At 46.1% G+C, this 24650-nt stretch overlaps 1 protein-coding gene across 1 annotated transcript; it reads right to left on the reverse strand.

The window, feature by feature from the left end:
* Positions 1-1742: 1742 nt before the first annotated feature.
* On the reverse strand, positions 1743-23990 carry LOC126528252 (uncharacterized). The gene is made up of 4 exons (XM_050176143.3): positions 22584-23990; positions 20002-20095; positions 3767-3911; positions 1743-2208 (listed from the first exon to the last, which is right to left on the reverse strand). The coding sequence occupies exons 1-4, from the start codon at positions 22795-22797 to the stop codon at positions 2092-2094; spliced, it is 570 nt and encodes a 189-aa protein (XP_050032100.1). The 5' UTR covers positions 22798-23990; the 3' UTR covers positions 1743-2091.
* Between the last annotated feature and the right edge of the window lie 660 nt (positions 23991-24650).

Consider the following 24650-nt stretch of genomic DNA (forward strand, 5'->3'; position numbering starts at 1 on the left):
GAGATATATGATACTCTGATAGAAAGTTGAAAAAGACTTTTGCGTATTAGTAATGGAAATTCGGAGGAAAGGAAGCCAGCTGGCGAAGGATAAGAAATTTGCGAAAGCCGCAACTTCCAGAGTGCTATACAGCGGATTTATAATAAGTAATCAGCTAATTGTAATTGTTGTACCGAAATATATTTAGACAAAAGTGGTAAGTATTGTCTCGGATAAATATGCTATCCACTTGTATATTGTACGTGTACCTTAATCACTTATCGCATCAATATTTTATGTATCTGTATCACGATATATATTGGCGAAGTATCCATGTATCTTGGCTCGGCCCCGCTAGTGTGACACGAGGAGTGTGGAGCCTAAATGACAACTTCAGCTGGGTATACGTGTTCGTTACCTGGCCAATCGCTATGAGTGGATGTGCCACTGTGACGCGAGGTTTACGAAGACTTCAGTCTATTAAACCGAAGCATTCTTTCCCTCTCATCGCGTATACATATAGAGACTGCGATCTTCACACGGAACACCCATCTCGCGATCAGCGAGAGCCAAACACCAGCGCCGACAGCTTGCAGCTTACTGACGGTTACCGCGTGCCAGGCAATGAGCGAAGTTAGTTCCGGCACGCGAGGTCATGGCACGCGAAGTCACGGCATGCGCGAGCGCGAAGTCACATGACAAGTTTTTCAGTTTCGCACACTGTGGGAGTAAGGCCTGAAAAAGAAATTACGCAGGAAATAGCACGCTCAAAACTGCTGACTGGGACGTTTTAGGGCGTAATAACAGCTTTCCCATTGAAAAGCCATGCCCTAATATCGAAAGTTTAAAAGCGGAATAATACAGTTTCTCTAATCAGGCAGGTAATTTGTACAGAAGCACTATCCAGCTTGGCTAACGCTAGCAGCGACACCCTGCATAAAGATATCAGCATGATATACAACACTACATGTAAAAATATGTCACCGTTTTCAACTTTTTTTTCAGTCCCAACAAAGTTTTTGAAACGTCTATCACCTCAGACAGAAAGCGCCGACTTTCTCATCAAATGTATTTATGGAAGATACGGAAATTACCTGAATGAGAAATCAAAATGCCCAGGTAGATAATTAAAACAGATCACTAATTAACTCTTTGGTTATTCCCTGTAAGGCACCTCCAGCAATTGCAATGTTGAAGTCGAGCAGTATAGTGAAGTCAGGCTTGCTTAGCAGAAATCGTAAGACCAGCGCGACTCACGAAATACAGTGCGCTATGGAATACATTGGCGTTCCAGCTAACAGTTTCCCAAAATCATGAGCAAAGCGCAGTTCAGGGTGATCTTAACTGTAAGGCCAATGCATTTTTAGAATATTTTGGGGACGGATATATCGAAAGGGATATATCCCTTTCGATAATCCCTTATATCCTTATATCCCTTTCGGATATAAGGATATATCGAATATATCGTCTTATTATTTCCGCGAGGGTGAGACAACTTCCGATTTGCAGTTAGTACATCTTTCCTAATGTAAATAATGAGAAAGTTCATTAAGGAATCTTTTTTTAACTAGCCATTGCAATTTATGACGCAAGTAACATCCGCCTCTTCAGGTAATCCACCTTTACAGGCACACAACGTTAAATTCTTTGTGCTATAAAAAATGTTTCGACTACAAATATGAACAAACATTGAAACGACAATATAGACGAATATATGCATATACGCGTGCATATGAAAAGAAACGTTACCATGACAAAATCCCGATACGGGCAGAAGTTGCTTTTAATTTCCCAAAAAGGCACACGACCACCTGTCTGGACTGTCGTTGTCCGGCGGCGAGAAGGGCTCGCGGGCCTTCGATTTCGATGCGCGGCGATGCTCATCAAAAATGCGCGACAAACTCCGCAGCGCGGACAGCCTGTGTTCCAGCAAGCGTCTTGGCTCGTGCGGTTCCACGGGAAAGGAGCATCGCGGGCGCTCACGTGGACGCGTCACGTGGTCACGTGGTCGAGCTGTTCTTGGGAACGTCTGGGAGCTGCGTCACTTCCGCGGGGGTGTCGCAGGTTCGCTGCGACCCCCAGGTCTCGATCGAGCGATCCGAGCAGCCTGGATCATCGCGACTGGTACGCAGGCGGCGCGGAGGGCTGCAGTGGACCAGTCGGTGGAACCCTGGGATCGAACGTGGCGTAGTTGTACCGTGGTGGCGGCGGTGGGTAACCGTAGAAGTCCTGCAAAAAAAAAAAGAGAGAGAGAAGGTTCACATTTCAGTATACGCCGTTGCGTGCGCGTGCTCAAGAATTGTAGAAGATTTTGCAAGCATGAACGTAGCTGGCGTAATCAAATCAGATTGTCGGTTTGCTTAAGTATATCGGATCGATTGATTCATGGGGTTTAGAGAGAAAAATAAACAGCTAGGAGAGAAAAGGCGGGGAGGTCAACGAGCCAAGCGTCCGATTTTCTACTGTACACTGGGGTAAGGGTAAGGAAGAGAGGGAACAGAAATAAGAAGAGAGGGAGAGAATGAACGCTGCGCATCCGCAGTATAGAGGCACAGCTGGAATACAAATGGTCGCTGAGGCCGCTGTTCCTCAAAAAACTGCAATAACGCACGAATAGCTTTCTGCGCCGCCGACGGATGCGGCCAGTGTCCAAAAAAAACTTGGACCATGTTCAAGAAAACGTTCCAGTCAAAGGGTGTACCACCACAAAGCAACGCTGGGGGATGGATAAATGAGACGCCCATTAGAGAAGGGACGACCACAGCAACGACACACACGCACAGGACTGACACAGAATGGTTTGCAGTCAGACACAGGGTGCAGCGCCCTGTCCCTTGTCCGGTGCGCTGTGGTTCCCCTGTCTGCGTCGCGTTCTTACTGACACCTATAATTGCGTATTCTCGCCGCTATCTCCTTCCAAGGCCAATTAATTATGTCCACCAATTAAGTTTCCCCCCATTACTTGCATGATCAGGAAAGCGTGCAGCTGCAGTACGGATTGAGAATTTCCATTTTTCCGGCGAGTTTCGGCAAGCTTACAGAACGGGCAATAGCTGTCTTCAGGAACGCCGGATGCGAGAACACGAACTATTTCACGTCTAGCGTACTTGGAAAGCACTTATCCAGGCATTTGAAAAGATGCCTAATGTGAAACAATGCGAAAAGCAATGAAAAAAAGTGAACCCGCTACTTGGCGACATACTGAAATCGCCAGCAAACATCTGCAGCCGTCAGGCTTCCAACTCGCTTTAGTGAAACACTTGACGCATATTGCTCGAACGTAATAGTGTCTTGTTGCCTTTGATCCACTCTACCTTAGGGTGCACACTTGCTCACACAGCGCCTGAAGGAGATATACTACAGTGTGCAGAACATGTGCAGTTCTGTACAGTGGGTTTTTTTTTTCTTTACAACTGAAGTAGCGTCTCGTCATCCTCGCGTTCGTAAACAAGCCCCATCTTAGATGTTCGCAGTGCTCCCAGCCGAGCCTTCATTTAAGGTGTAGACGACGCGCGTTAGGCATTGTTATTTCTCATCAGTGACTTAGCTTTCGACGCACTGTCTTGGCCTTCACCATGGCTCACACGGTGCTTACAAAAATGACCGTTCTTCTAGATATTTAGAGCGCGTTCTGGAGTACTACATCCACTATGCCTCTCATCATTTCTATATATATGCACCCGTGCTATACTCCCAAGCGTAATTGGCTGCACGTATACAAATAAAAATAAGCAAGAAAACAACAACGAAGCGTTCGCGCGACACAGGGATCTGCGACTTCGCTTACGTGTCCCGGGCACCCCTGCTGGGTGTAGGTGTCCGTGCTGGGCGGCATGGTGTACATGGCGACCCTCTCGCCGCACTGCATTCGCCGCAGCTCCTCCAGGTGCGCCCTGGAGGACTCCGTCTCGGGAGAGTTGCGGTCCTGGCACCTGCGACCGAGAGTGAGCGAGTGTTATGCTGGAGCACGCCGTATCGGGTGCCGAGGACAAAAAATCATCCCGCAGATCGAACCCGCCTATTCGAATCCATGTGATAGGAAACTTCGGTGAAGCAGTGCACGTACAATCCTACGTACAAGTAACGGCGATGCGTATGCAGCTGTGCTCGCTTCCATCTTACACGATGCGTAACTAACTGCGCGCAATGTTTGCGTTTATCCACCACAAAAAGGTGGCAACACTATGATGATGCAATTTTTTATTTTTTTACGTTCATACACTACACCTCTCGCTAGCTGTGTCGCGATGGAAACACCAAATCAGGCGGATGCGCAGTGTCCTACTTCGACGCAGCGATGTCACAACACGAAGACGATGTATGACGCTCGTTGGGAGAATACTGGCGATGGCGAGAGTACGGCACAGAGAAGACCGACGCATGTTTGGCTACATTTGAGCGTTATGTACCTAGTGTGTCGCAGCGGCGCATGCTCGATCCTTCTGGAGGATCGGCGAAGAATGGACACACACTCAGTAGTACATACCGCATGGCTAAAAAAGAAAAGAAAACGAACAAACAAATACAAGCAAATAAAAGAATTCGTTGGATACGATAGCGCTTTTTCCCATAACAGGTTGGTATGCTTTAAATGTGCTGATTACCGACATTCAGTGTTCAGGCTCTTCGTAATTTTTTTTTTCTATTGCGCAGAACAAGGATGCTGTTGCTCGTGCTATCCTTTTGTTCATATATAACCTTCATGATTAGATAGATAGATAGATAGATAGATAGATAGATAGATAGATAGATAGATAGATAGATAGATAGATAGATAGATAGATAGATAGATAGATAGATAGATAGATAGATAGATAGATAGATAGATAGATAGATAGATAGATAGATAGATAGATAGATAGATAGATAGATAGATAGATAGATAGATAGATAGATAGATAGATAGATAGATAGATAGATAGATAGATAGATAGATAGATAGATAGATAGATAGATAGATAGATAGATAGATAGATAGATAGATAGATAGATAGATAGATAGATAATCAGGCATAGACAGTAATAGCAGCGACTACGTGAAACCCGGGAGAGAGAGAGAGAGTTAAATGGATGCTGAAGAAGTCAGCCCTGCCGAACCCTGGAGGGATACAGGCAAAAAATGCTTCGCTTTAATGCTCAATGCAAGTCGGCAGGGCACATGGTGAGATAACTCTCCGACGTGGGGGCGGAGTCTGTGTCGTGTCTCGGGTTACGGATAAATGAAAATCGTGAAAGTGGCATTTTTTCCTGCAGTCGATGATGTCATGATGATGATGATGATGAAGATGGTGATGATGATGACGATGATGATGTGGCAGCTTCATGACGTGAAGCGCATTGGCGTTTTATTTCGCATGTCGCTCGCAGGGTTCTGTTTGCACCGACTCGGAACAGCGGCCCACGGGACTCTTCGTACTTCGCAAGATCAATCACGCGAGTTTCACATTCATTGCGTGTAGCCTTGACGGGCGCGATCGGGCATGTCTACAGCGCATTCTGTCAAATGTCGTCAATACAAACATACTTTCTATTTCAATTTTAACGGATTCTTTAGGATAACCAGGACCCGCCGTGGTTGCTCAGTGGCTACGGTGTTGAGCTGCTGAGCACGAGGTCGCGAGATCGAATTTTGCCCCCATTTCAATGGGGGCGAAATGCGAAAACACCAGTGTACTTTGATTTAGGTGCACGTTAAAGAACCCCAGATGAGGGAAATTTCCGGAGACCTCCACTACGGCGTGTCTCATAATCAGAAAATGGTTTTGGCACGTAAAACCCCATAATTTAATTAATTTAAGTTCACCAGGGTGACGTGCGTGCAACTTGCGGTAAGACGCGCGGTCCACATAATCTGCTCTCGTAATCTATTCATATCAGTAAGAACGGCCCTATAATCTCTGTACAGAAGCGTACGCATTTGACCAGATTGGTTCATGGCTTTCGCAGGAACAACTCAAGAACAGGACTGGAAACAGCGCTGTTGTCTGTCCTTTTCTCGCTTCCTGTTTTCGCGCTGTTACCTCACGACTCTGTTCAGAGCGTTCATGAAAAACTGTCACGCCTTCAAATACACGACACGCACTTCTCCCACGGGCCAGCGCTGTCCGCGTCGCGCGCAACTAATACTGGTGTCACACGGTCGCTTTTGATCGCGATCAAGCCTTATCTCGACCACGATTGGCTCCCTCCCACAGCTTGCGCAAAGGATGCAATCACGACCGATAAATTCGATCCCGATCGGACTGAATCGCGATCGAAAGTGTGCTGTGTGAAACCCGTATAAGACACTTCTAACTTTCCTGAGGCACACTGGCCTGGCTGGAATGGGTCGTGTGTCAGTAACGTGTACGGTGCGTATCATTTCGTATCTTATCAATCCCTTCTGGAATAGCGCACTGAACGGTCCGTCCCGCCAGGCAGAAGTCTGCGGGAATAAGAGGAGAGGAAGACAGGGAAAGAGAGAGAGAGAGATTACAACATGTGCATAGACCGGCTGACTCTACCTTGTGCCGGGGCAACGAGATCAAGGGAACCACACAAGGAAGGAGGGATGAAAAAAAAATCTCAAGAATTCATTAAAGAGCTCAGTTTTTCTTCATCGCACTAGCATAATCGACGTTATTTTATTCGATTTAGGCAAAGATTTGCTTTCGGCACTGGCCTTTCCCCAGCTGCAGGCTTAAAGAAGGCTGACAACGTTGATAATAATAGACGATGCTATCGCATTAACATTACCGACAGCACTGTCATCTGAGACCTGCATGGCTACGTGCGCTTTCCTTCAAAGGTCGTCACAAAGTTTCTTGTGGCACTTCCTAGCGAGCTAGTAGGAGTGCATGTAAATCTTTAACCACTTCTCTTGTGAGGATCCTTGTGACCTCGTGGCCTTCATGGTGTCACAGAAACGAGCACGAACTCTCGTGAGAGCTGACTTGTAGAGGTAAGCGTAAAACACCACTTGAGAGACACGCTGAGTCATGAACAGCGGGCATTACAAAGCTATCGAGCGAAATATTTGTAAAGGCACGTTTTTTCGAGTGTAACACAAACTCTTCTTTTTTCTTTATCTCTCCCTCAATGTTTCCTCCTGTTGCCACCTGCGTCTTACATTTTTGCGTGGAAATGCCCAGTACCGTTTGGAACAGCTGCTTTTCTCTAGGCTGAACTGCCTTACCCGCATACAAGTCCCAGTGGCCTTGGTGCAGACCATTCTACGTACCCTGATTTTTTAAATCTTGATTTCTGTGTTTTCATCGAGGTGTAACAATAGACGTCAGCACGTTCTCAACCCGACACCCTTGGGAGCAAGAAATAAAGGGTTATTCAAGAAAGACTGAGACTGATGCTCTGCAATCTTCTGAAGATTATTAAGATAAATACATGTGTTACTATGATGCCAATCTGCTAGTGTACCGAGCGGCAGGCTTATTAGAGCAGTGGAGCGCTCGACCGGCTATCTCTCGCACCATCCCTGCCTGAGCTATGCGCTTATGCGAACCCCTGAGGTACGCGCTAATGCTGACGCTGCCTGACGTCGCTGGTTTCGGATAGCAGACTTTCCCCTTTGACCCGAAAACCGATAAAAGGTATTTCGGTTTCACTCAAAAACAAAACAATAAATGAGGTTTCGGTTACGCTTTTGTTCCGGTAAAAAATATCGGGTTTTCTTTTTTTAGTTTCTCGTTTTAGTTTTCGTTTCGTTCCGACACACTGTGTGGAACGACAGTACAAATATTTTGTTTAGAAGGCGTAATATTATTAAGGCGAAAACCTTAAGTGGCTCGTCGCAATGGCTCATACCTGAGAAAAGCGGCGTCTAGTCCAGTGAGAAAAAAAATACCATCATCAGGAATGGCTCATACCCCCGTAAGCAAGAAAGGACGCAATGACTGAATATAAACGAAGAAAAGAAAAACAGAAAGAACAAAGAAAGAACGAAAGAAAGTAAGAAAAGCGGCGTCTAGAAAGAAAGAAAGACGGAAAGAAAGAGAGAGTGAAACAAAGAAGGAAATAACCTTTAGGTAGGGCGTCATGTGCTCGCTCGTGTCGTTGAGCAGGTCGACCTACAGCGCCGTACGTTTACTTCGCACTGCGTGTCGTTATGTCTTGCAAGAAGTCTGATCCCTCCGATCGTATAAATTGATGCACTACCACGCGTGCAGCACGCGTTCGTCTTCGCGTGTTACGTGAGTGTAACATGCTGCCGAACTTTTGAATTCTCACGACCTGAGAGCGATTTTTCACGTAACTTACAAGGAAATCAAATACCTACCGCGAAACCCATAATGTTTAACTTTGTCCAATAAAATTAAACGATCCACAACGTAAAGTGCTTTTCCTTTAAGTCAAGAAAGATAACACCTACTAGCGTACTGAGTTGCAATGCCACGTTTATTTTCTGCGAAAAAGCCAAAACTGCAGTAGCCGTTGAGAGCCGAGGCCTGAAACCATGTTTCTGATGACAGAGCATGATATACTTATCTAGAAATAATTTGATCCGTGCTGATATAAATTTGTCGAAAATATTATTATACTTATAATAGATATTGGCCTGTAATTTGAAGGGTCAAGCAGATCACGTTCCTTGCGAATAATATATATATATATATATATATATATATATATATATATATATATATATATATATATATATATATATATATATATATATAGAGAGAGAGAGAGAGAGAGAGAGAGAGAGAGAATCTTTATTTGACAGTGAATAGGAATTACGTTAGCATTTTTAATGAAGTTGAATACCTTGCTTGTTCAATAGAATGATTCAACAAACGGCGTAATACTGGTCCTACGATATCAATGTCACCCTTAAGCAACCTCGCAGGAATACCATCGGGCCCAGTAGCTTAATTGTTCTGCATGGTAGAAACTGTCGAAACGATTTCAGCAATTTCTTTCTTTCCAAGAACAAACGAGTTTACTATTGGATGTGGCGGCGGAGGAGGTTCAATATCGATTTAACGAAGCTGGGCTGCTAGAGCTGGACCTACGCTAGTAAAATAAGTGTTGAATTCCTCAACAGTGCCGTTGGTAACGGTCAGATGAAGACAACATTTTTTGACGTGTTGCCCATAACTTCTTTTACTATTCGCAGCTTGGCCGATCCATTCTGAGTAAAAGCATCTTTTTCGGGCCCTCATCATTAGCACCCATTTGTGAGGGAAAGATTTATGTTGACGTAAGTAGTAATTATTGCTCGTATTATGTCTCCGTTCTAATGTTTCGCATAACATTGAGCCTCACATGACATGGGATTACGGTAATTTTTGTCCTTTCCGCGTGAATATAATTTTTCTCACCTAATTACTTACGACGCAGGTCGTTCAGTGAAATTGCAATATATTATTATTTGGTCTGACCCCTCAATCACGGATTACTTGTTTGTCTTCCAGTAGTATTTCCCTAACTTCTTTTCATTTTGTGCATTGATCTTTGTAACGTTTAATCCTACCGCCCGATGTTTGAATGATCTCCCTCAGTGGCTATACAACAACACAAGCAGTCGTTTTACAGCGCGACAACGTTTTACGAATCGGCACACGGCTGACAGAAGTCCAGCGTCGTTTCGCGCAAAAAAAGAGAGGAAAGAACATCGCAGCAACAGAACTATACTGAAAGATGCAACAAGAGTAGTGCCATGTTCCTACGCTTTTTTTTCGAAATGTTTCTCCACTAACTAGCCCAGCAGTGATGTTCGCAATCACCTTTCTCAAGCACTGACCGCTACTGAGAAAGTCGGCTTTCGTATAAGTCGCCGACGATATCAGACTCAGACTGGAGTAAATTCGTTTCGTTTATTCTAGGACGCGCCCTCAGCGCGTTCCAAAATCCATCTTCTCAGACCTTACCCGAAGGTATGCTTAGAAAACCCCGCTGCCCGGGGCCTTACCAAGTTCATTCCCGGCTGTCTATAGCAAGAGTCACGATCCCGCGGTCAAATCACGGTACAGGAACGCCTCCAGCACCGTCGTCATGTAGGACCATGGCGCGCTCAGCAGAGTCGCAGTCCGTGGCGCGCACTCGAAGTCACGAATTGGGGCCCCGCCGCTCGTTCAGTAAACGGTCGCTGCCGCCGCTGGCCGTGTACCCCCGGGATGGATTATAATATTTGAGGAGTTTATTAATTAGTAGTCATCCCCGCACGCATGTACGAGGCGCTGACGGAGACGTTCCGGCCAACACTGCTGCGCGAGCTACGAGGGCGCGCTTCCAGGAGCACCACGCCGAAGCAAGCTGCGACCCGTGTGAACCACGGCATTCCGCCCGCAGCTCAGTTTCGTTTATAGTCACCAACATCGGCGTCAGTGCCGCCGTATTCGCGTATTGTCACAGGCGTCGCGTCGCTCTGCCCGACACCAACTTCGCCCTCTTATTCCCTGTCAGGTCATTTAGACCTGGGAGAGAGAAAGAGCGAGAGATAAAAGGAAGGCAGAGGTGTTAACCAGTCAAGGGTCCGGTTGGCTACCCTGCGCTGGGGGAAGGGAGGAGGGGAATAGAAAGAAGAGGGAGAGAGAGAGAGATGGAGGTAGAGAGACGTGCACGGACAGCACCACAGAGTCAAAGGCACTCGCACAAGCCAGACGTTCTAAGAGAGCACACAAGAGCCTTCATGATCGGTGGGGACGGTGTCCTAATGTTGTCTGTTCACTCAGAAGACGATCATCTAATTTCCTGAATGCATTGGACGTAGATTGTCTTTGTGCTCAAAATTGAGTACAGCGGCACATATGTGGTCAATGTTCTCCTCACAGCCACAGACATCACATGCAGGACTGTCAGCCATTCCAGTTAGTGATGAATAAGCTTTCGCGAAAGCAACTCCCAACCACAGCCGACACAGAAGAGAGGCTTCGCGTCGGTGCAGTCCGGCCGGAGGTCCGAGTTGCAGCGAAGGGTTTAGTCTGTGCAGTCTGGCGAGCGTTGTATGTGCGGTGTTCCACTCAGCTAACGAGAGTGTGCGTGCTAGAACGCGAAGCTGTCTCGCAGCATCTGTCCTTGAGAGAGGAATGGGGACGCAGTGGTTTGACGTCCGAGCTGCCTTATCTGCGTCATCATTTCCAGATCATCACTGACTTAACGAGACACGTCCAGTTACATATTTTGCCGGGAAACTGGTTGAACAAGCCAGTTGGAAGAGAAGAAAGGCGGTTCTGCATGCAAGAAAAAAGAAAAAGAAGAGAAGGTTCGACAGGACAGCGGTATCCGCCGTTGCACGGACAACAGCTGCAGCTGACAGCACACAGCTGTCGCCGATATCTTCGAATACAGAGATGGGTCAACCTTGCTCTCTCAAGAACGAAACGAGCACCCCGAGAGCTGCCGCTCTGGCATTCGTTTTATTTTCAAGAATCATTTTCTAAATCGTTTAGTAACTGCAGCAGCCAACTTCAGCCATGTTTCGTCCCCCCCTCCTCCTACCGCTTGTTCTGTTTAATGTGTAAGCATCAGAAATATCAAACGGAAAAGAAAGGTATACATATACGATCCCACAAAGCCAGCAAGCAATGAAGCCAAGGAAAGCTTAGGGCTAAATTGTTGTGGTTGAGATTGAAATGTATAAAATAATGAATAAAGGGAAAATCAGACATCCACCCGTTCGTAGCAATTGCTAGTCGAATTTGTCGACAACACGAAGCAAAGGCAAGAGTTTGACGTAGTAGTTAGTAAATAATGATAAAAAGGGGGAGATGACAGTTTCTGAAAGGATAACTTGTCCTTGGTGGTGACCGAACCTACAACCTTCGCATTACGCGTGCGATGCACTACCAATTGTGCTACAGTGACGGTCATCCATCCGCCCACTAACTTGGGCAGTTATGAGTACTAGACCCAGCTCCGGGTGTGTTGGCCAGAGCCACTCAGAGTCGTAGCAGGCAAATGTGAAACACCCTTTGTACGCCCGATGACGTCATGTAACACGTGAGCTTAAGACGGCAGGCACGTGACTAATAAACCTTCGTATGCTACCTAATGGGACCAAGGCTACCAGATTCGAGACCCTCGCTATGAATGAGCGGCCCTCGTTGATATACAGTACATGGTGTCCCACGTAACATGTGCCACAATTTTAAAAATATGCGAGTACCACACAGCTAGACTGAACCAAGGTAGTGTTGTTCGCCGCCTCTTGGAGCAAGTCAGACAAGTTTCATTTTGTATTTTGCATAATTATATAATTCGTTATAATTAATTAGGTAACTTGTCAAATATTATAATCGCAGCAAAAAAAAATCAGAGAATGGTAGGCCATCACGAAAAATTCCCGGTACATATTTATGTTGCTCAATACGTGCTGTGTAATGTTTCAAATCATTTTTTTTTTATTCTCCAGCAAGTATCTGGATGGTCACCTGGGCTAAAAGCTTCTTTTTTATGAACTTATTTTTTTTATGAACTTATTAATTCAGGGGTATTACGATTTCATTACGAGGATCGCCGTAGGGGGGGACATCGCATTAATTTTGACCCCCAGGAATCTTTAGAGTGTCCTCAACGCACGGGACAGGGGAGTTTTCTTTTTTTTCTTTTTCTTTTTTTTTTGCATTTCGCCAACATCGAAATGCGAGCGCCGTGACCGAGATTTCATCCCGCGATCTCGCGCTTAGCAAGCGCAACAAGCATAACCTCTATACCACCGCGGCAGATACATAAAATTTTTTTTTAAAGCCCGAAAGAAGCCCAGCGCTAGTCGCGCGGCACTTTTTCGTGTTTTCCAGGCTTTCTTTAACGCTTGGAAAACACTCTTGTGTAGCACGTATTGAGCAACAGAAAGGGGTATCTGGGATTTTTTATGATGGCCTACAATTTTCTGATTCACAATGTTGTTCAGATTATAATATCTCATAATTAACAATTAGTGACTAATTATCTCATTAGGCAAAATTAAAAAAGTTGTCTGACTTACGCTAAGCGACGGCAAGCAATATTACCTTGGTTCTGTCCAGCTACGCGGCAATCGCATATCCTTAAATTTTGACGTAAGTTAAGTGGGACACCCTGTGTCTATAGTCGCTCCTCGAAGAGGCAGGACGTGTGTGGAGGGAGCTCCTCAACAAGAACTTGCAATGAGGCGAACGCGCTTTAAATCGTGAATGCAGGACCTCAAAGAGGTGAGACGTAACGGTGATGCATTTATGTCCCATTTACCATTAGATCGCCACTGAATTTTTTTTTTTTTACAGTGCTTCGCAGGAACATATGCGTTTCGTGTAATTGACCGGTGCTACCTTAGCTTTCTCTTTGCTTGCATCTCTACAAGTTCTTGACTGCTCTAGCCTTTTGATGATTTATTGACTGTTTATTCACCGACACTACTCAGCCTGTCTGTCTCCTTTGTTCCCAGACTGGCAGGTGCCTTTTGAACGCTTCTCTGTGAGAACTTTATGTAGTTATTATTTAGTTATCGTATCAACAACACCACATGTATACTATCTCGAATAATAATAATAATCAGTCAATCAATCAATCAATCAATCAATCAATCAATCAATCAATCAATCAATAATTTATTTATTTATCGTGCCCAGGAACAACCACGAGGTCTAAGTGCTGGCGCACGGATACATAGGGCAAAAGTCGGCAGGGGAACATAAGCCAAATAAAACAATGAATAAAAAACAATCTTGAAGAGTGTACATACAACAAGACGCAAGGTGAATTCAAAATAAAAAGGTGTAGAAGGACAGTTGAACAATATGTCAAAATATGTCACAACATCGCGGAGCCCGAAAAGAATGATGACTGCGAGTTATGAAAAATATCAAGTTCATTAAAATTAGCGATATAATGACTCTTTATTCTATGAACGGTTGAGTGTCGCTGGCGCCAGGCAAGAACATGGGAGAGAGAAATAAACGGGATTGGAAAGGCAGGGAGCTTAACCGTATAAGATTCTGGTTTGCTACCCTGCACTAGGGGAAGGCGAAGGGGAAATTAAAGAGGGAAAGAATAGCGGATAGGATAGGGCAGGTTGGGGAAGGTTGGCGAAGGTCGTTAGGGAAGAAGGATAGGGAAGGTCGTGAACGTCCATGCGAACTACAGTCTCTCCAATAGACCACTCGAACGTAAAAAATTTCAATAGTGCCTTCGCTATCTTGTGGTGTGACGACTGTACAAGTCGGCGTTCCAGGACGATTTGCTCCGAAAGCGGCCGGTCATCGAGACGCGCCAGCGCGGTCGCGAGGGACTGCATGTGTGCGCTGTATCGGGGACAATGACAAAGAACGTGTTCGATAGTTTCCTCGCCTTCGCAGTGGTCTCACGCAGCACTAGCCTCCCTTCCCATGCGGAAGGCAGACGGCTTCGTAAATGCGACGCCAAGCCACAATCGGTGAAGTACCGTTGTTTCGGGTCGGGGTAGTCCATCTGGAGGATGAGGTTGCAGACAGGGGTCTAGTCGATGTAGACATGTGTGCTGGAAACCAGGTGTGTTCCACAACGATTGTAAGGCATAATATACAAGCACTCGAAGTTTCGCTGCTGCATCTGTTCTTGACAGAGGGATTGGTTCGTGCACGCCCTCTTCATGAGCAGATCGAGCAGCTTTATGGGCATGTTCATTGCCCATTATGCCACTATGGCTAGGGAGTCACTGAAATGTGACGTCGTGCCGTTGCTCGACGAGGCGATAAAGGAGTTCTCGGATTTGTAGCACCAGTTGTTCGTAGGATGCACGGCGTTAGGCAGAAAGCAAGCAATGTAGAGCTGCCTTAGAGTCGCTGAATATGCTCCGCTTCTGAGGTGGTTCCTCTAGAATTACGCGTAGTACGCTACGAAGAGAAACAAGCTCCGTGGCTATCGATGCAGTCTTGTGTGACGCCTTGATCTTCAAGGCGGTGACTTTCACAGGAAAAATCACTGATTCTGCAAAATATTCCCCGGTGGTTGAACTATAAGTGTATAAATGGGTATGATAGTTGTATTTTCCGTGCACCAACAGCAGCGAAACATTCTTGAGAGCTGGTGATGAGAGTTGTACCTTCGTTCGAATTCCCGGTGCTTGTACTTCCTGGTACTTGTGGCTGAGTCAAGCACCAAGAGGGAAGCAAAACTCTCGCAGCTATGTAATCTGATGGCAGGTATACACGATATGGTAGTATCGTCTGACAAAAAGAGGTGCGTGGTTGGTCTTCCGGCAGTGAGGCGAGTTAGCGGAGAGGGGCGCGATCAAGGTGCCTGTCATGTGCACTGAGAGCTTCCATAACAATGTGAATCTTGGCTGGGTAATCATGTGCAATTTCAATGGTTTCGGATGTTGATGTACATCGTGGCACCCCTAGGGAAACCCTAAGTATCTGGGCCTGAGCACTTTCGAGTGTACGGATGTTAGTTCTACAGGTATTGGTCAACACTGCCAAGCTGTGCCTCAGACACCCGAGAAACAGCGTCCAGTACGATTGCATCATCATATGTACTGAAGTACCCCAGACTTTTCCTCCAAGAAACTTGAAATGATGAGAGATGCCTGTCAGGCGCTTCTTTAGGTAGGCCACATGGGGACTCCAACAGAGGTCACGGTTGATGATTACCCTTAGAAACCGGTGCGTCCTAAGATAAGAGATATTTTGTCCATCGATGACTATGGCGTACGAAGTCATTAGCTTCCGGCTAATGCCACCATTCCTCTTTTTTTTTTTTTAGAAATGAAGAGACGTTGAACGTATGTAACCAAATCGATGACGTTATCAATGGAGCATCGGTGACGTTGAAAGCTAGCCATGGCGTCTGGGTAAACTTCACACCGTTCGAGGTGTCGTTCAAGTCTGGCGAAGATAATTCGTTCTTTCACCTTCACAATGCCACTAGCCAGCGCGACTGGGCGGTATGAAGTCACCTCTAGAGGAGACTTGCCAGGTTTTAGGAGCGGTACCAAGCGACTGGCCTTCCATTCTTGAGGAACGTTTCAGTCCTGCCAGGTGTCAATGAAGATGTGCAGCAATGGACTTCGCACCGGTTCGCCGAGGTGGCACAATATACGGTAAGCTACACCATCTGGTCCAGGGGATGACGATTGATTACATAAGACAAGTGCCGCGTCGAGTTTTGGAGTGGTGACCGGCAAATCCGTGTGTGAATCCCGTGTGCCTGGAACGTCGGTAAGTGTAAGGGAACTTGTGCCCATTGACTGGCCTGCAATCATAGGACAAAAATCTTCCGCTACATCCAGGTCTTGTCGGCGTCGGAAGAGCGCTAGTGCCTTGGATGAGCAGCCTTGTTAAGAAACAGAACCTCTCACAGTTCTCCATATTTGAGACAGTGGTTTACGGGGGTCAAGGGACTCACAATACTTTGTCCTTCGTTCTGATTCCGGTTTATCATGCGGCGTTGTATGTTCTTTTGAGTGGGCCGGGCTGTCCTTAGATCGCGAATTGTGCGCTGGCATCTTCGTTCCGCGAGACGACGAATCGCGCGAAGTCGCTCCCACTCCAAGTCGAATTGCGAGTGCTTCTGTGAGCACATGAGCATGCGCATAGCAGTCTGCGCGGCTTCTTTAATAGCTTCTTGCAGTCAAGAGAAGAGACCTTCCTGACAAGCGTCCTCCAATAGGTTTTTTAACACAGTCCCATCTATTGTTTGTAGTGCGCTAGGCGGATGAGTGTTAGACATCCCGTCGATCTTAAGGTAAGTGGAAATGTCATCGCTCCCATGTGCCTCAATGTCCAACAACCCCTTAACGCCCGTGTCAAAGCGGCGTGATACAAAGGTGAATCACGTCCAGACAGTTGCTGTACACTACCCCTAGAAATGTAGGACTAGAGACATTCAGCAGCAAGTGGTCATGATTGAAGACCAATGAAGCGAGTCTTCGTCCCACTTCGTTAACTTTTGAGCTTGTCCAAATGCTATGATGGGCGGTAAAGTTCCCTGTGACAAACCAAGGACCAGGATATGCTTTTATTATGTTTGATAGTCTTTTGATGTCAAACGGGCTCAATGGAGATAGGTACGGACCCATGAGTGTAAAGGTGAGCTTTCTTATTTTTGACGGTTGGGGAGACATACTGATTGTCGTCATGAGGGTGCACAGGCTGGACGACGTAAGCAGGCTCACGGCGAATGAAAGCTGCTTTCGTTGTTGCTTGAGGACGTGACTGACTCGCAGACGGATAATGTGATTGGATGGGATCATTTTGGTTCGCAGATAACGATGATTGGAAATCTGTTAACATGCACAAACTGGTGAAAATCAACAATGCAATACCTTAGACGTCTGACGTTCCACTGAATAATCAATGCATCTCTGACCTCCTTACGAAATGACTGGTGGTTGTTAGTCATGGTTCACTCGAGGGTTGCCAGGACTGGGCTCAGCGAGTCCAGCACTTGTAGTCCACTTCGAGCAGATCGAGTTTCGATGCTGATCAACGTTACTCTGATGACGTTGATTAGGGACTGCAGCATCGGAAGGATTTGACGATCTACTGTTGGCACATCATCAACTGAAGTTTGCTGTGATGGAGGCATCAACCATGTAGGCTCCTTGAAAGGGTGGGCGTTCGGGAGCGCCGACCAGTCTCCTACACGGGAAAGCTTTTCCTTTTGAGGCCTCTATAGGATCTCGGGTCTGTTTGTGCTTAAGCTGGTGTCGATGACACAACCTTCCGTCGATGACGACGTCGACGCCGGACCTTTGCAGAAGCTTCACTATGAGATGCGTTATCCCTAACCAATTGTTTCAGGATAGAAAATTCTTTTTCGATACTTGGGCAGTCTTTAAATGTTGCTACATGAGACCCATCACAGTTGTCGCACCTAATATTTGTTGCGCGGCAGACGTCTGCAGTGTGCGGCTCCTCGCACCGGAGCACACTGGAGATTTCGCACGGGTGCCTTTGACATGTCCGATCCTGAAACACTTGTGGCATTAAAACGACGTGGCGGAAGTGACCGACTTTGACATGCGAAGGAATAGAGTCGCCCTTGAACACTACCTTCACGCAGCGGTTGTTTCCAAGGCGGCATACGTCCGTTATGACCACTCCTTCATACGCCGGTTCACTCAAAATGGGCAGGTCCGAATTTGTAATTGCCAGGTCAATGTCGCAGATTACGCCGGCAGTACAGGTTGCTCCCCTTCATATAACCGGTAGCACCTTTGATGTTCCCCAATTCTGTAATCTGTCGGAACTTGTCTAGCGCATTCAGACGGGTCGTGTCGACAGCCAAAACATTCTTCCGCGTGCTTAGTCGGGCCTCCTTAACTTCATTTGGCGCTATTCCCTCAAAGAAAACGGAGATGGCGTGCATGTTTAATCCTCGAAGGCAGACGGAAGAGTCCACATGTATGAAGAGGATGTTGTGCGGCCAGCGCTCATGTTTTGCCTGCAGGGTTACTCCCAGGTGATGACGTCCTGATGAGTCTCCTTTTGGCCTTTCGGTTCCTCACCGACACAAAGCTGTCATCCGACGGGTCATTGCCTGGGACTGAGTAAACTTCAGTGTCTTCGCTGGTGCTCAAAGTGCCTCGCTTCCTTGAAGTGCTTGTCAAAGTAGGCCTGTGGTCTACTTTGACAGAAGTTTGAACAGAAACAGAAGGTCAGCGTGATTACACCGGCAGCGAAGTAAAAGCAACGACAATAATCCAACAGTGTTAGAACAAGGTCCGGTCTCCGTGTTAGCGAAGCGGTGATGATATATGCTTAGAAACTTTTTCCGGGGCCGATCTATAATGTCACTGTTGGATCTAGAAATGTCATTCCTGACGACCGACGCGTATTCGAGTTGGCGAAGACAGACCGCTGTGTGCAAATTACGGGATGATGTAGAAGAACGGAATTATCTCGACAGTCTGCGAACAGAGCCAAGAGAGCGCATACCCCGCACCACAACGCGGTTAGTGTGAGCTCAAAAGAGCAAGGTTGTATCAAAAAGCGCACGGAGGTCATTGATCTCACAGACTTTACCAAATGGTACAGTATCTACACAATAAGAAATAAAAATTCTTGCTGTTTTGCTCATGAAAGTCATGATTTTGGTCTTAGCAGCATTCAAGGTGATGTTATTATCTTTGCAGCTTTTAGAAAAAGAAAGCGAGTCAGAGTGCAGGATGCGACAGTCATCAATAGTATGAATTTCCTTAAAAGCTCGATGTCATCGGCATATAGAAGGAATGAAGAATTCTGAATAGCAGAAAGAACGTCATTATTAAAAATTTCAGAAAGGAGTGGTCCTAATACTGACGCTTAAGAGACGCCGGTAGTTGTCATGTAAAAAGTGGATGCATGCCCATTGACGTTAGCTTACCGTGATCTATCAAGAAGATAACTGCGCAAGAGATTTACAATTGACGAATCAACACCAGAGTGCGTAAGTTTGATCAGAAGCTGAGAGTGGCTAACTACATCAAAAGCCTTGCCACAGTAATTAATAATAATAGTAAGAAGAAGAAGATGAAGAAGAAGAAGAAAAATAAGTAGAAATGTCTATTTCGCCATTGGGCAGAGCGATGAACTGTTTATATAAGGCTCGCCTCAGCATAATGTCGAACTCTGAAATGTCGTACTTTACGCCCTCCTACCCTACTGTCTTTTAAATTTACCCAACAATAATGTTGTGACAGGTTATACTTTGGCCAAAAAAAGCTCTTATTATCTAATGGACAAGCACGAGCAACCATGTAGATGAAAGATGGCAAAATATTTAAAAATTTGACCCACATTCATACAACAAAAGAAGAAAAAGGATATTGAGACGAAACTGCGACTACTATACAGGGCGTACCTATTCTGTGACGACCCCCTTCAAGTACGATATAAATAAATGTGCCTTCTTGGGACTTAGCTCGTTTCGTCGCCCTCGGGTCGCTTCTACTCACAAGCCCACGTGCTCAGTCAAGCAGCCGAAACTCACGTCACCGATCACCGACGCTGGACTCGGCACAACGGATACCACAGCCCTGCCGCAACTCATGCTCGTGTCCCACGCACCGATAATCTTCATCGCAATTCATCGTGCGAGGAAGCTGGTCCTAATAGCATAGCTTCTCAGGCAAGAAAAGAAACTCACCAGTAGCTGAGGCAGAGAGCTATCGCCACCAGGGACAGGGTGATGACGCCGAAGAGAGGAACGTACCGGTTGAAGAAACGCCGGTGCCAGTCATCTGCGCAAAGTGGCCGCGACCTCTACACGATGAGCTCAGACCGTGGGTGTTACAGGGAGAGATAGGGGGGAGGGGGATAACAAAATGCCAACAGCTACAACATTCCACTTCTAAGTTCCTTATGAGTGAGTAGTATATACTGTTGAAGCAATCTTGCGAAATGCAAAAAGCGCTCGTCTACTTCGACTTAGGCGCAAGATTAAAGAACCCCGGGAAGAGAGGGGTGGGGTAAAAATCAATGTGAAGTCCCCTACCACGGCGTACGAGATCCTAATTTTATTTCGTTTTAACTTTCAGTGAAGGTACAAACCTTCTAATTCTTAGAAAAAGAAACGTACTGACAAGCTCCAAAAAGTGCCCTAAATATATGATACTTCCTTCTACAAAAGAACAGAATAAGGCAAACCAGGGATCGATATTTTTGTTAGTTACAACTATGTGAGGCAAACAGACCATAAAGTCAGGGATAGCATAGGTGAAATTTACTGTTGGTAAACTTAAATGCAAGATCAATAAGGAAAAATGAAAGCGGTCTCAAATACAAGTTGCCGCACATAGAAGCCGAACCCAAATCTTTCGAATTAGGTGAGCCGCGCATCACGTAACTACATCTACCATGACGTCTCTCTTTCCGTTAATATTTATTTATTTATTTATTTATTTATTTATTTATTTATTTATTTATTACTATACCAGCATTCAACCAGTGGGCATAACTGTAGGGGTTATTGAACTTTTATGCGCAAAAATATTCGCATATGATAGACCACTACAACATCAGAAAGTACAAAATAATAGAAAACTGTGCAATGAGATTAGTTATAGCGATGAAGACATCGTTATAACACAAAGTTAAGAGACACAAATACACAATGCCAGTCAGGTTCACACATGAACGGAAAGAAAAGCATTGTGTGTTACAACTCATACGTGACTACGCAGAACTGCGAAAAATCCTTCGCTACAGGCAATTTCAATGACGTCACCAGGAGGATGATTCCAACAGCTTACGGTATAGGGGTTAAAAGAATTCTTCAATGTAAACTTCTGAGGGCATTCGGACATTGCACTAGATTAGGCCCTGGGAATATTAGCTGGGGTCATTCACGGCCAAGGCTGAGGGATGTGATGATGCATTCTTTCTACCGCGAGCATAATGTGGTACGTGAACACACCAGCGTGAACCAGGAACCAGTCCCGGTTGCACGCATGTACCAAGGACGCGGATTCCTCATGACGTCACGGCACACTGGCTTGCTCCGTTCTTATCGAACGCTGCAGTGACTACGCGCGAGCGCTGCCTGAAGATGCGTGCGCAGAACATGCGTTGGATTTTTATTCTGAAACAACGCCGCCATACCTAACCTTATTGTTGGACGACGTCACTTGCATCTTCCTCCGTCATGACGTCACGATAATGTCATCGGTGACGGCATCGCGGTGCCGGCATTGCGAGGCCATTATCCCAACCCTTATATACTTGCTAAATGTGGGACTTTATACGCGCGAGAACCGTGTGGCAGAGTTTCTAAAACTCCCAAAATATGCGTCGGCACTCCTTTATGGAAGCGCTAAGGACCTAAGCTGAATTAATTGATGCTTCATAGCTTGTAGTCCAGCTTCTTCAAAATGTGTCTATAGGGCTATATCTCAAACTCTAAAAGTCATTTACTCGCTGTTGGCTTCATATGCTTATGTACCTTTAAGATGTAGTCTTCTGTATCCTGTCATAGATTGTATTGCAGAATTAGATATTAACATTTCATTATTAACCATGCTGTTTGATTAGAAGCACAGAGAAAGATGGAGAGAGAGCGTGTGTGTATACGTATGAATGTTCGCGTGTGTATGTACGTACGTATGTGTGTGCGTGCTATAGCATCCTTAATGCACAGTGTTATGAAATTCTGTTAATATGTGTTCTTGAGGGACGCTTTCCTAGTTAGCTTAATTTGTTCAGTTATATCATATTTTGTACATAGGCTTAACTTGCTTGCGTGTGTTTAATGTGCCTGTGCTTGTTATATCTGCGAAATGAGTAACGTTTATTTCTTGATTATGCCATGGTACAGCCGACGCATATACAGCTAATCTTCCCATTCGTCTGCACTTGCTAAACAGAACAAAAAGAAAAACATGCATTTGTACACTTATTCTTGTTGTTAACATGTACGCCATCTTTGCACGAGCCTGTGGCTTCATTACGTTATGCATTGCGTCGCACTTTCAGCATTTCACGAATTTCCAGAAGCATTTAAACGCGTGTTAGTTATGTATACGTGTATGTGTGTATGATTTTTACCTTACTTAAATGTAAATGTGAACTCGTAATTCCTGTTTCTCGCGTTCGAAAAAGAAAAGAGAGGTGTGAAAACTTCGTCCAGCTGCTAAAAGGAATTTATATCGTAATATCTTTTTGTTTACTGTGCTTGAAAAGAAAGGCCCACAAAACATCAGTTGAACGAAACCTATCGGGGTTCGTACTTACGCCTGTTGACGTCGCGCTCGCCGAGTACGTAGGTCCTGAAGGAGGCCCAAAATCCCGGCTCTCGCTCGTCCTCGGTCAGCGTTGCGGACGTCACCACAACCAGATCGCTCGACGAACTATCGTCCCCGCGCACCACTTCCGCCTGTTGCTGCAACGCCACCAGCGCCGCAATGAGACAAAACACGAAACGACCGACCGGCAGCGCCGGAAACATGGTTTCTCGGTGCAAATGAACGCCTCTTCCCCCTGGGTACCCCGAGCAGCTCCACGGCCGTCGTCACCGATGTCTGTGAGTCCGTCGTCTGCTCGAAGACACTCGAGTCGTCGGCATGTCGTCTGCTGCACGGCACCACCACGAGCAACCCTCGGAAAACACCGAGGCAATCACGCGCAACGCCACCGTCCCACAAGCTGCGTACGGCACAAGTGGCTCGCGATGCGGACCCGGAGTCGAGCGGAGACTCGACAACGAGCTCGCGAGCCAGGAAGAAAAGCTGGCGCGCGCGCCGCTTGTCAGATCGTCGGCGCTGGCGCCCCCGGCGATAGACGGCCTGCGAAGAGAGCAACTGGGGAGCTGCCGACGCTTGACGAGTCTTGGGCTGGCGTCGGCCGAGCGGTTGTCACGCAGGGGCAGCTGCCCGAAGTGCAAGGGTTACTCTGAGGTCTCGGTTTGCGTACGCGAAACGTATCCGTCTTCGGCCACCTGCGCATTGTCTTGCTGCACTAGCCAGGGGCGAGCGAGAACTGCTTGCGGCATCATCGTCACATGAGGAGAAATTATTGTTCAGGAGAGGCAGAGATCTCAGACTCCGTCCTTCTAATACTCATTGTAGTCAAAAAAGAGCAGTCAGTTTCCCTCTAAACCGGCAGTGTAACAGCGGTAACCTCACTGGGTGCCGGACACGAGGTTGCGAGTTCGAGTCCTGTCGGTGGCAGGTGCATTCCGGTTGCCCGTAGCATTGTAACGTCGTGTTGACCTTGTTTCATTGCGCATACTTTGAGCTGGATGCACACGTTTTATAAGACTGACAGCCACGATAGGAGAAAAATAGCGATGACGCGTTTCCCGAATATTCTATGTCAAGGGCGATTGCGCATTCGAGGCCATAAAATGTGTTTATATGCGTAAGAAGCTTGTATAAAGCCTGCCAACATTCGCGTTCAGCTATTCACAAAGTTGGTGCACAAGCTTGAGCTTACCTGGAAGCAATGAAGAGTTCGTCAATGAAGTGAACAACGTCAAGCCACGTACAGTGGTAAATTTCGGTCCAACTATCCCGGAAGGGTGCCCATCATTAAGCTCCGCGAGGGACTGGCGTAAATACATAACGCAAACAAAAACAAAAATAGTTAATCTCGTCGGCGATGAAAGTAACTGAAAACAAGCACAATCAAACGTTTCGAGGCTCACAGCACATACAAAACAGCCAAATAATCCTTCTCAAGTCCTGCAGGTCAGGTGGCAAGCATGCGTAGCTGTGAAATAAATGATCACTAACAAAAGGACACGCTTCCATTATTATTATTATTATTATTATTATTATTATTATTATTATTATTATTATTATTATTATTATTATTGGTGCTTTTCTGCCCACGTAGTAAGTGTCTAATGCCTGCCATGTAAGACAGCACAGCCCCACAAACCGGGCGACATCTCTTTCACGTTTGTGGGACTGGCACGTTTGCCGCCGTAAAGGCGAAAACAACCCTTTCTTTCTGAGAGAATCTCCGTATTTTTTTTTTATTGCTGCAACACCAAACAGCTGCAGCTACGCGGGTCGTTTCTTGAATTCGAACAAAAGAGACAGAAGTGGAAACGAACGAGTTACTCAGAAATCGTCGCAATTTACGAAGACCCCGGCTGACACGGCACATATGCAAGTGCGGCTGCATCATTTCACGCTCAGCTTACTACCGTATTTCCCCGAATTCAATCCCCTCACTGCATTTCGTCTTTGTTGAGGCCGTGGAAACAACAGAGTTTGCAATGAAATTTTCAAGCTACGGAACGCAAACGCTATTCCCTTACGCACAAAGTCAGAACTGAACAGCGAAAACTCATTT

The sequence above is a fragment of the Dermacentor andersoni genome, chromosome 9, assembly GCF_023375885.2.
Source record: "Dermacentor andersoni chromosome 9, qqDerAnde1_hic_scaffold, whole genome shotgun sequence".
NCBI lineage: Eukaryota > Metazoa > Arthropoda > Arachnida > Ixodida > Ixodidae > Dermacentor > Dermacentor andersoni.

Coding starts and splice junctions, on each gene's coding strand:
- LOC126528252 (XM_050176143.3), bottom strand. CDS start 22,797: ATGTTTCCGGCGCTGCCGGTCGGTCGTTTCGTGTTTTGTCTCATTGCG. Junction 3,912..20,001: donor GCTCTCTGCCTCAGCTACTG/GTGAGTTTCTTT, acceptor TCTCGGTCGCAG/GTGCCAGGACCGCAACTCTC. Junction 2,209..3,766: donor AGCAGGGGTGCCCGGGACAC/GTAAGCGAAGTC, acceptor TTTTTTTTGCAG/GACTTCTACGGTTACCCACC.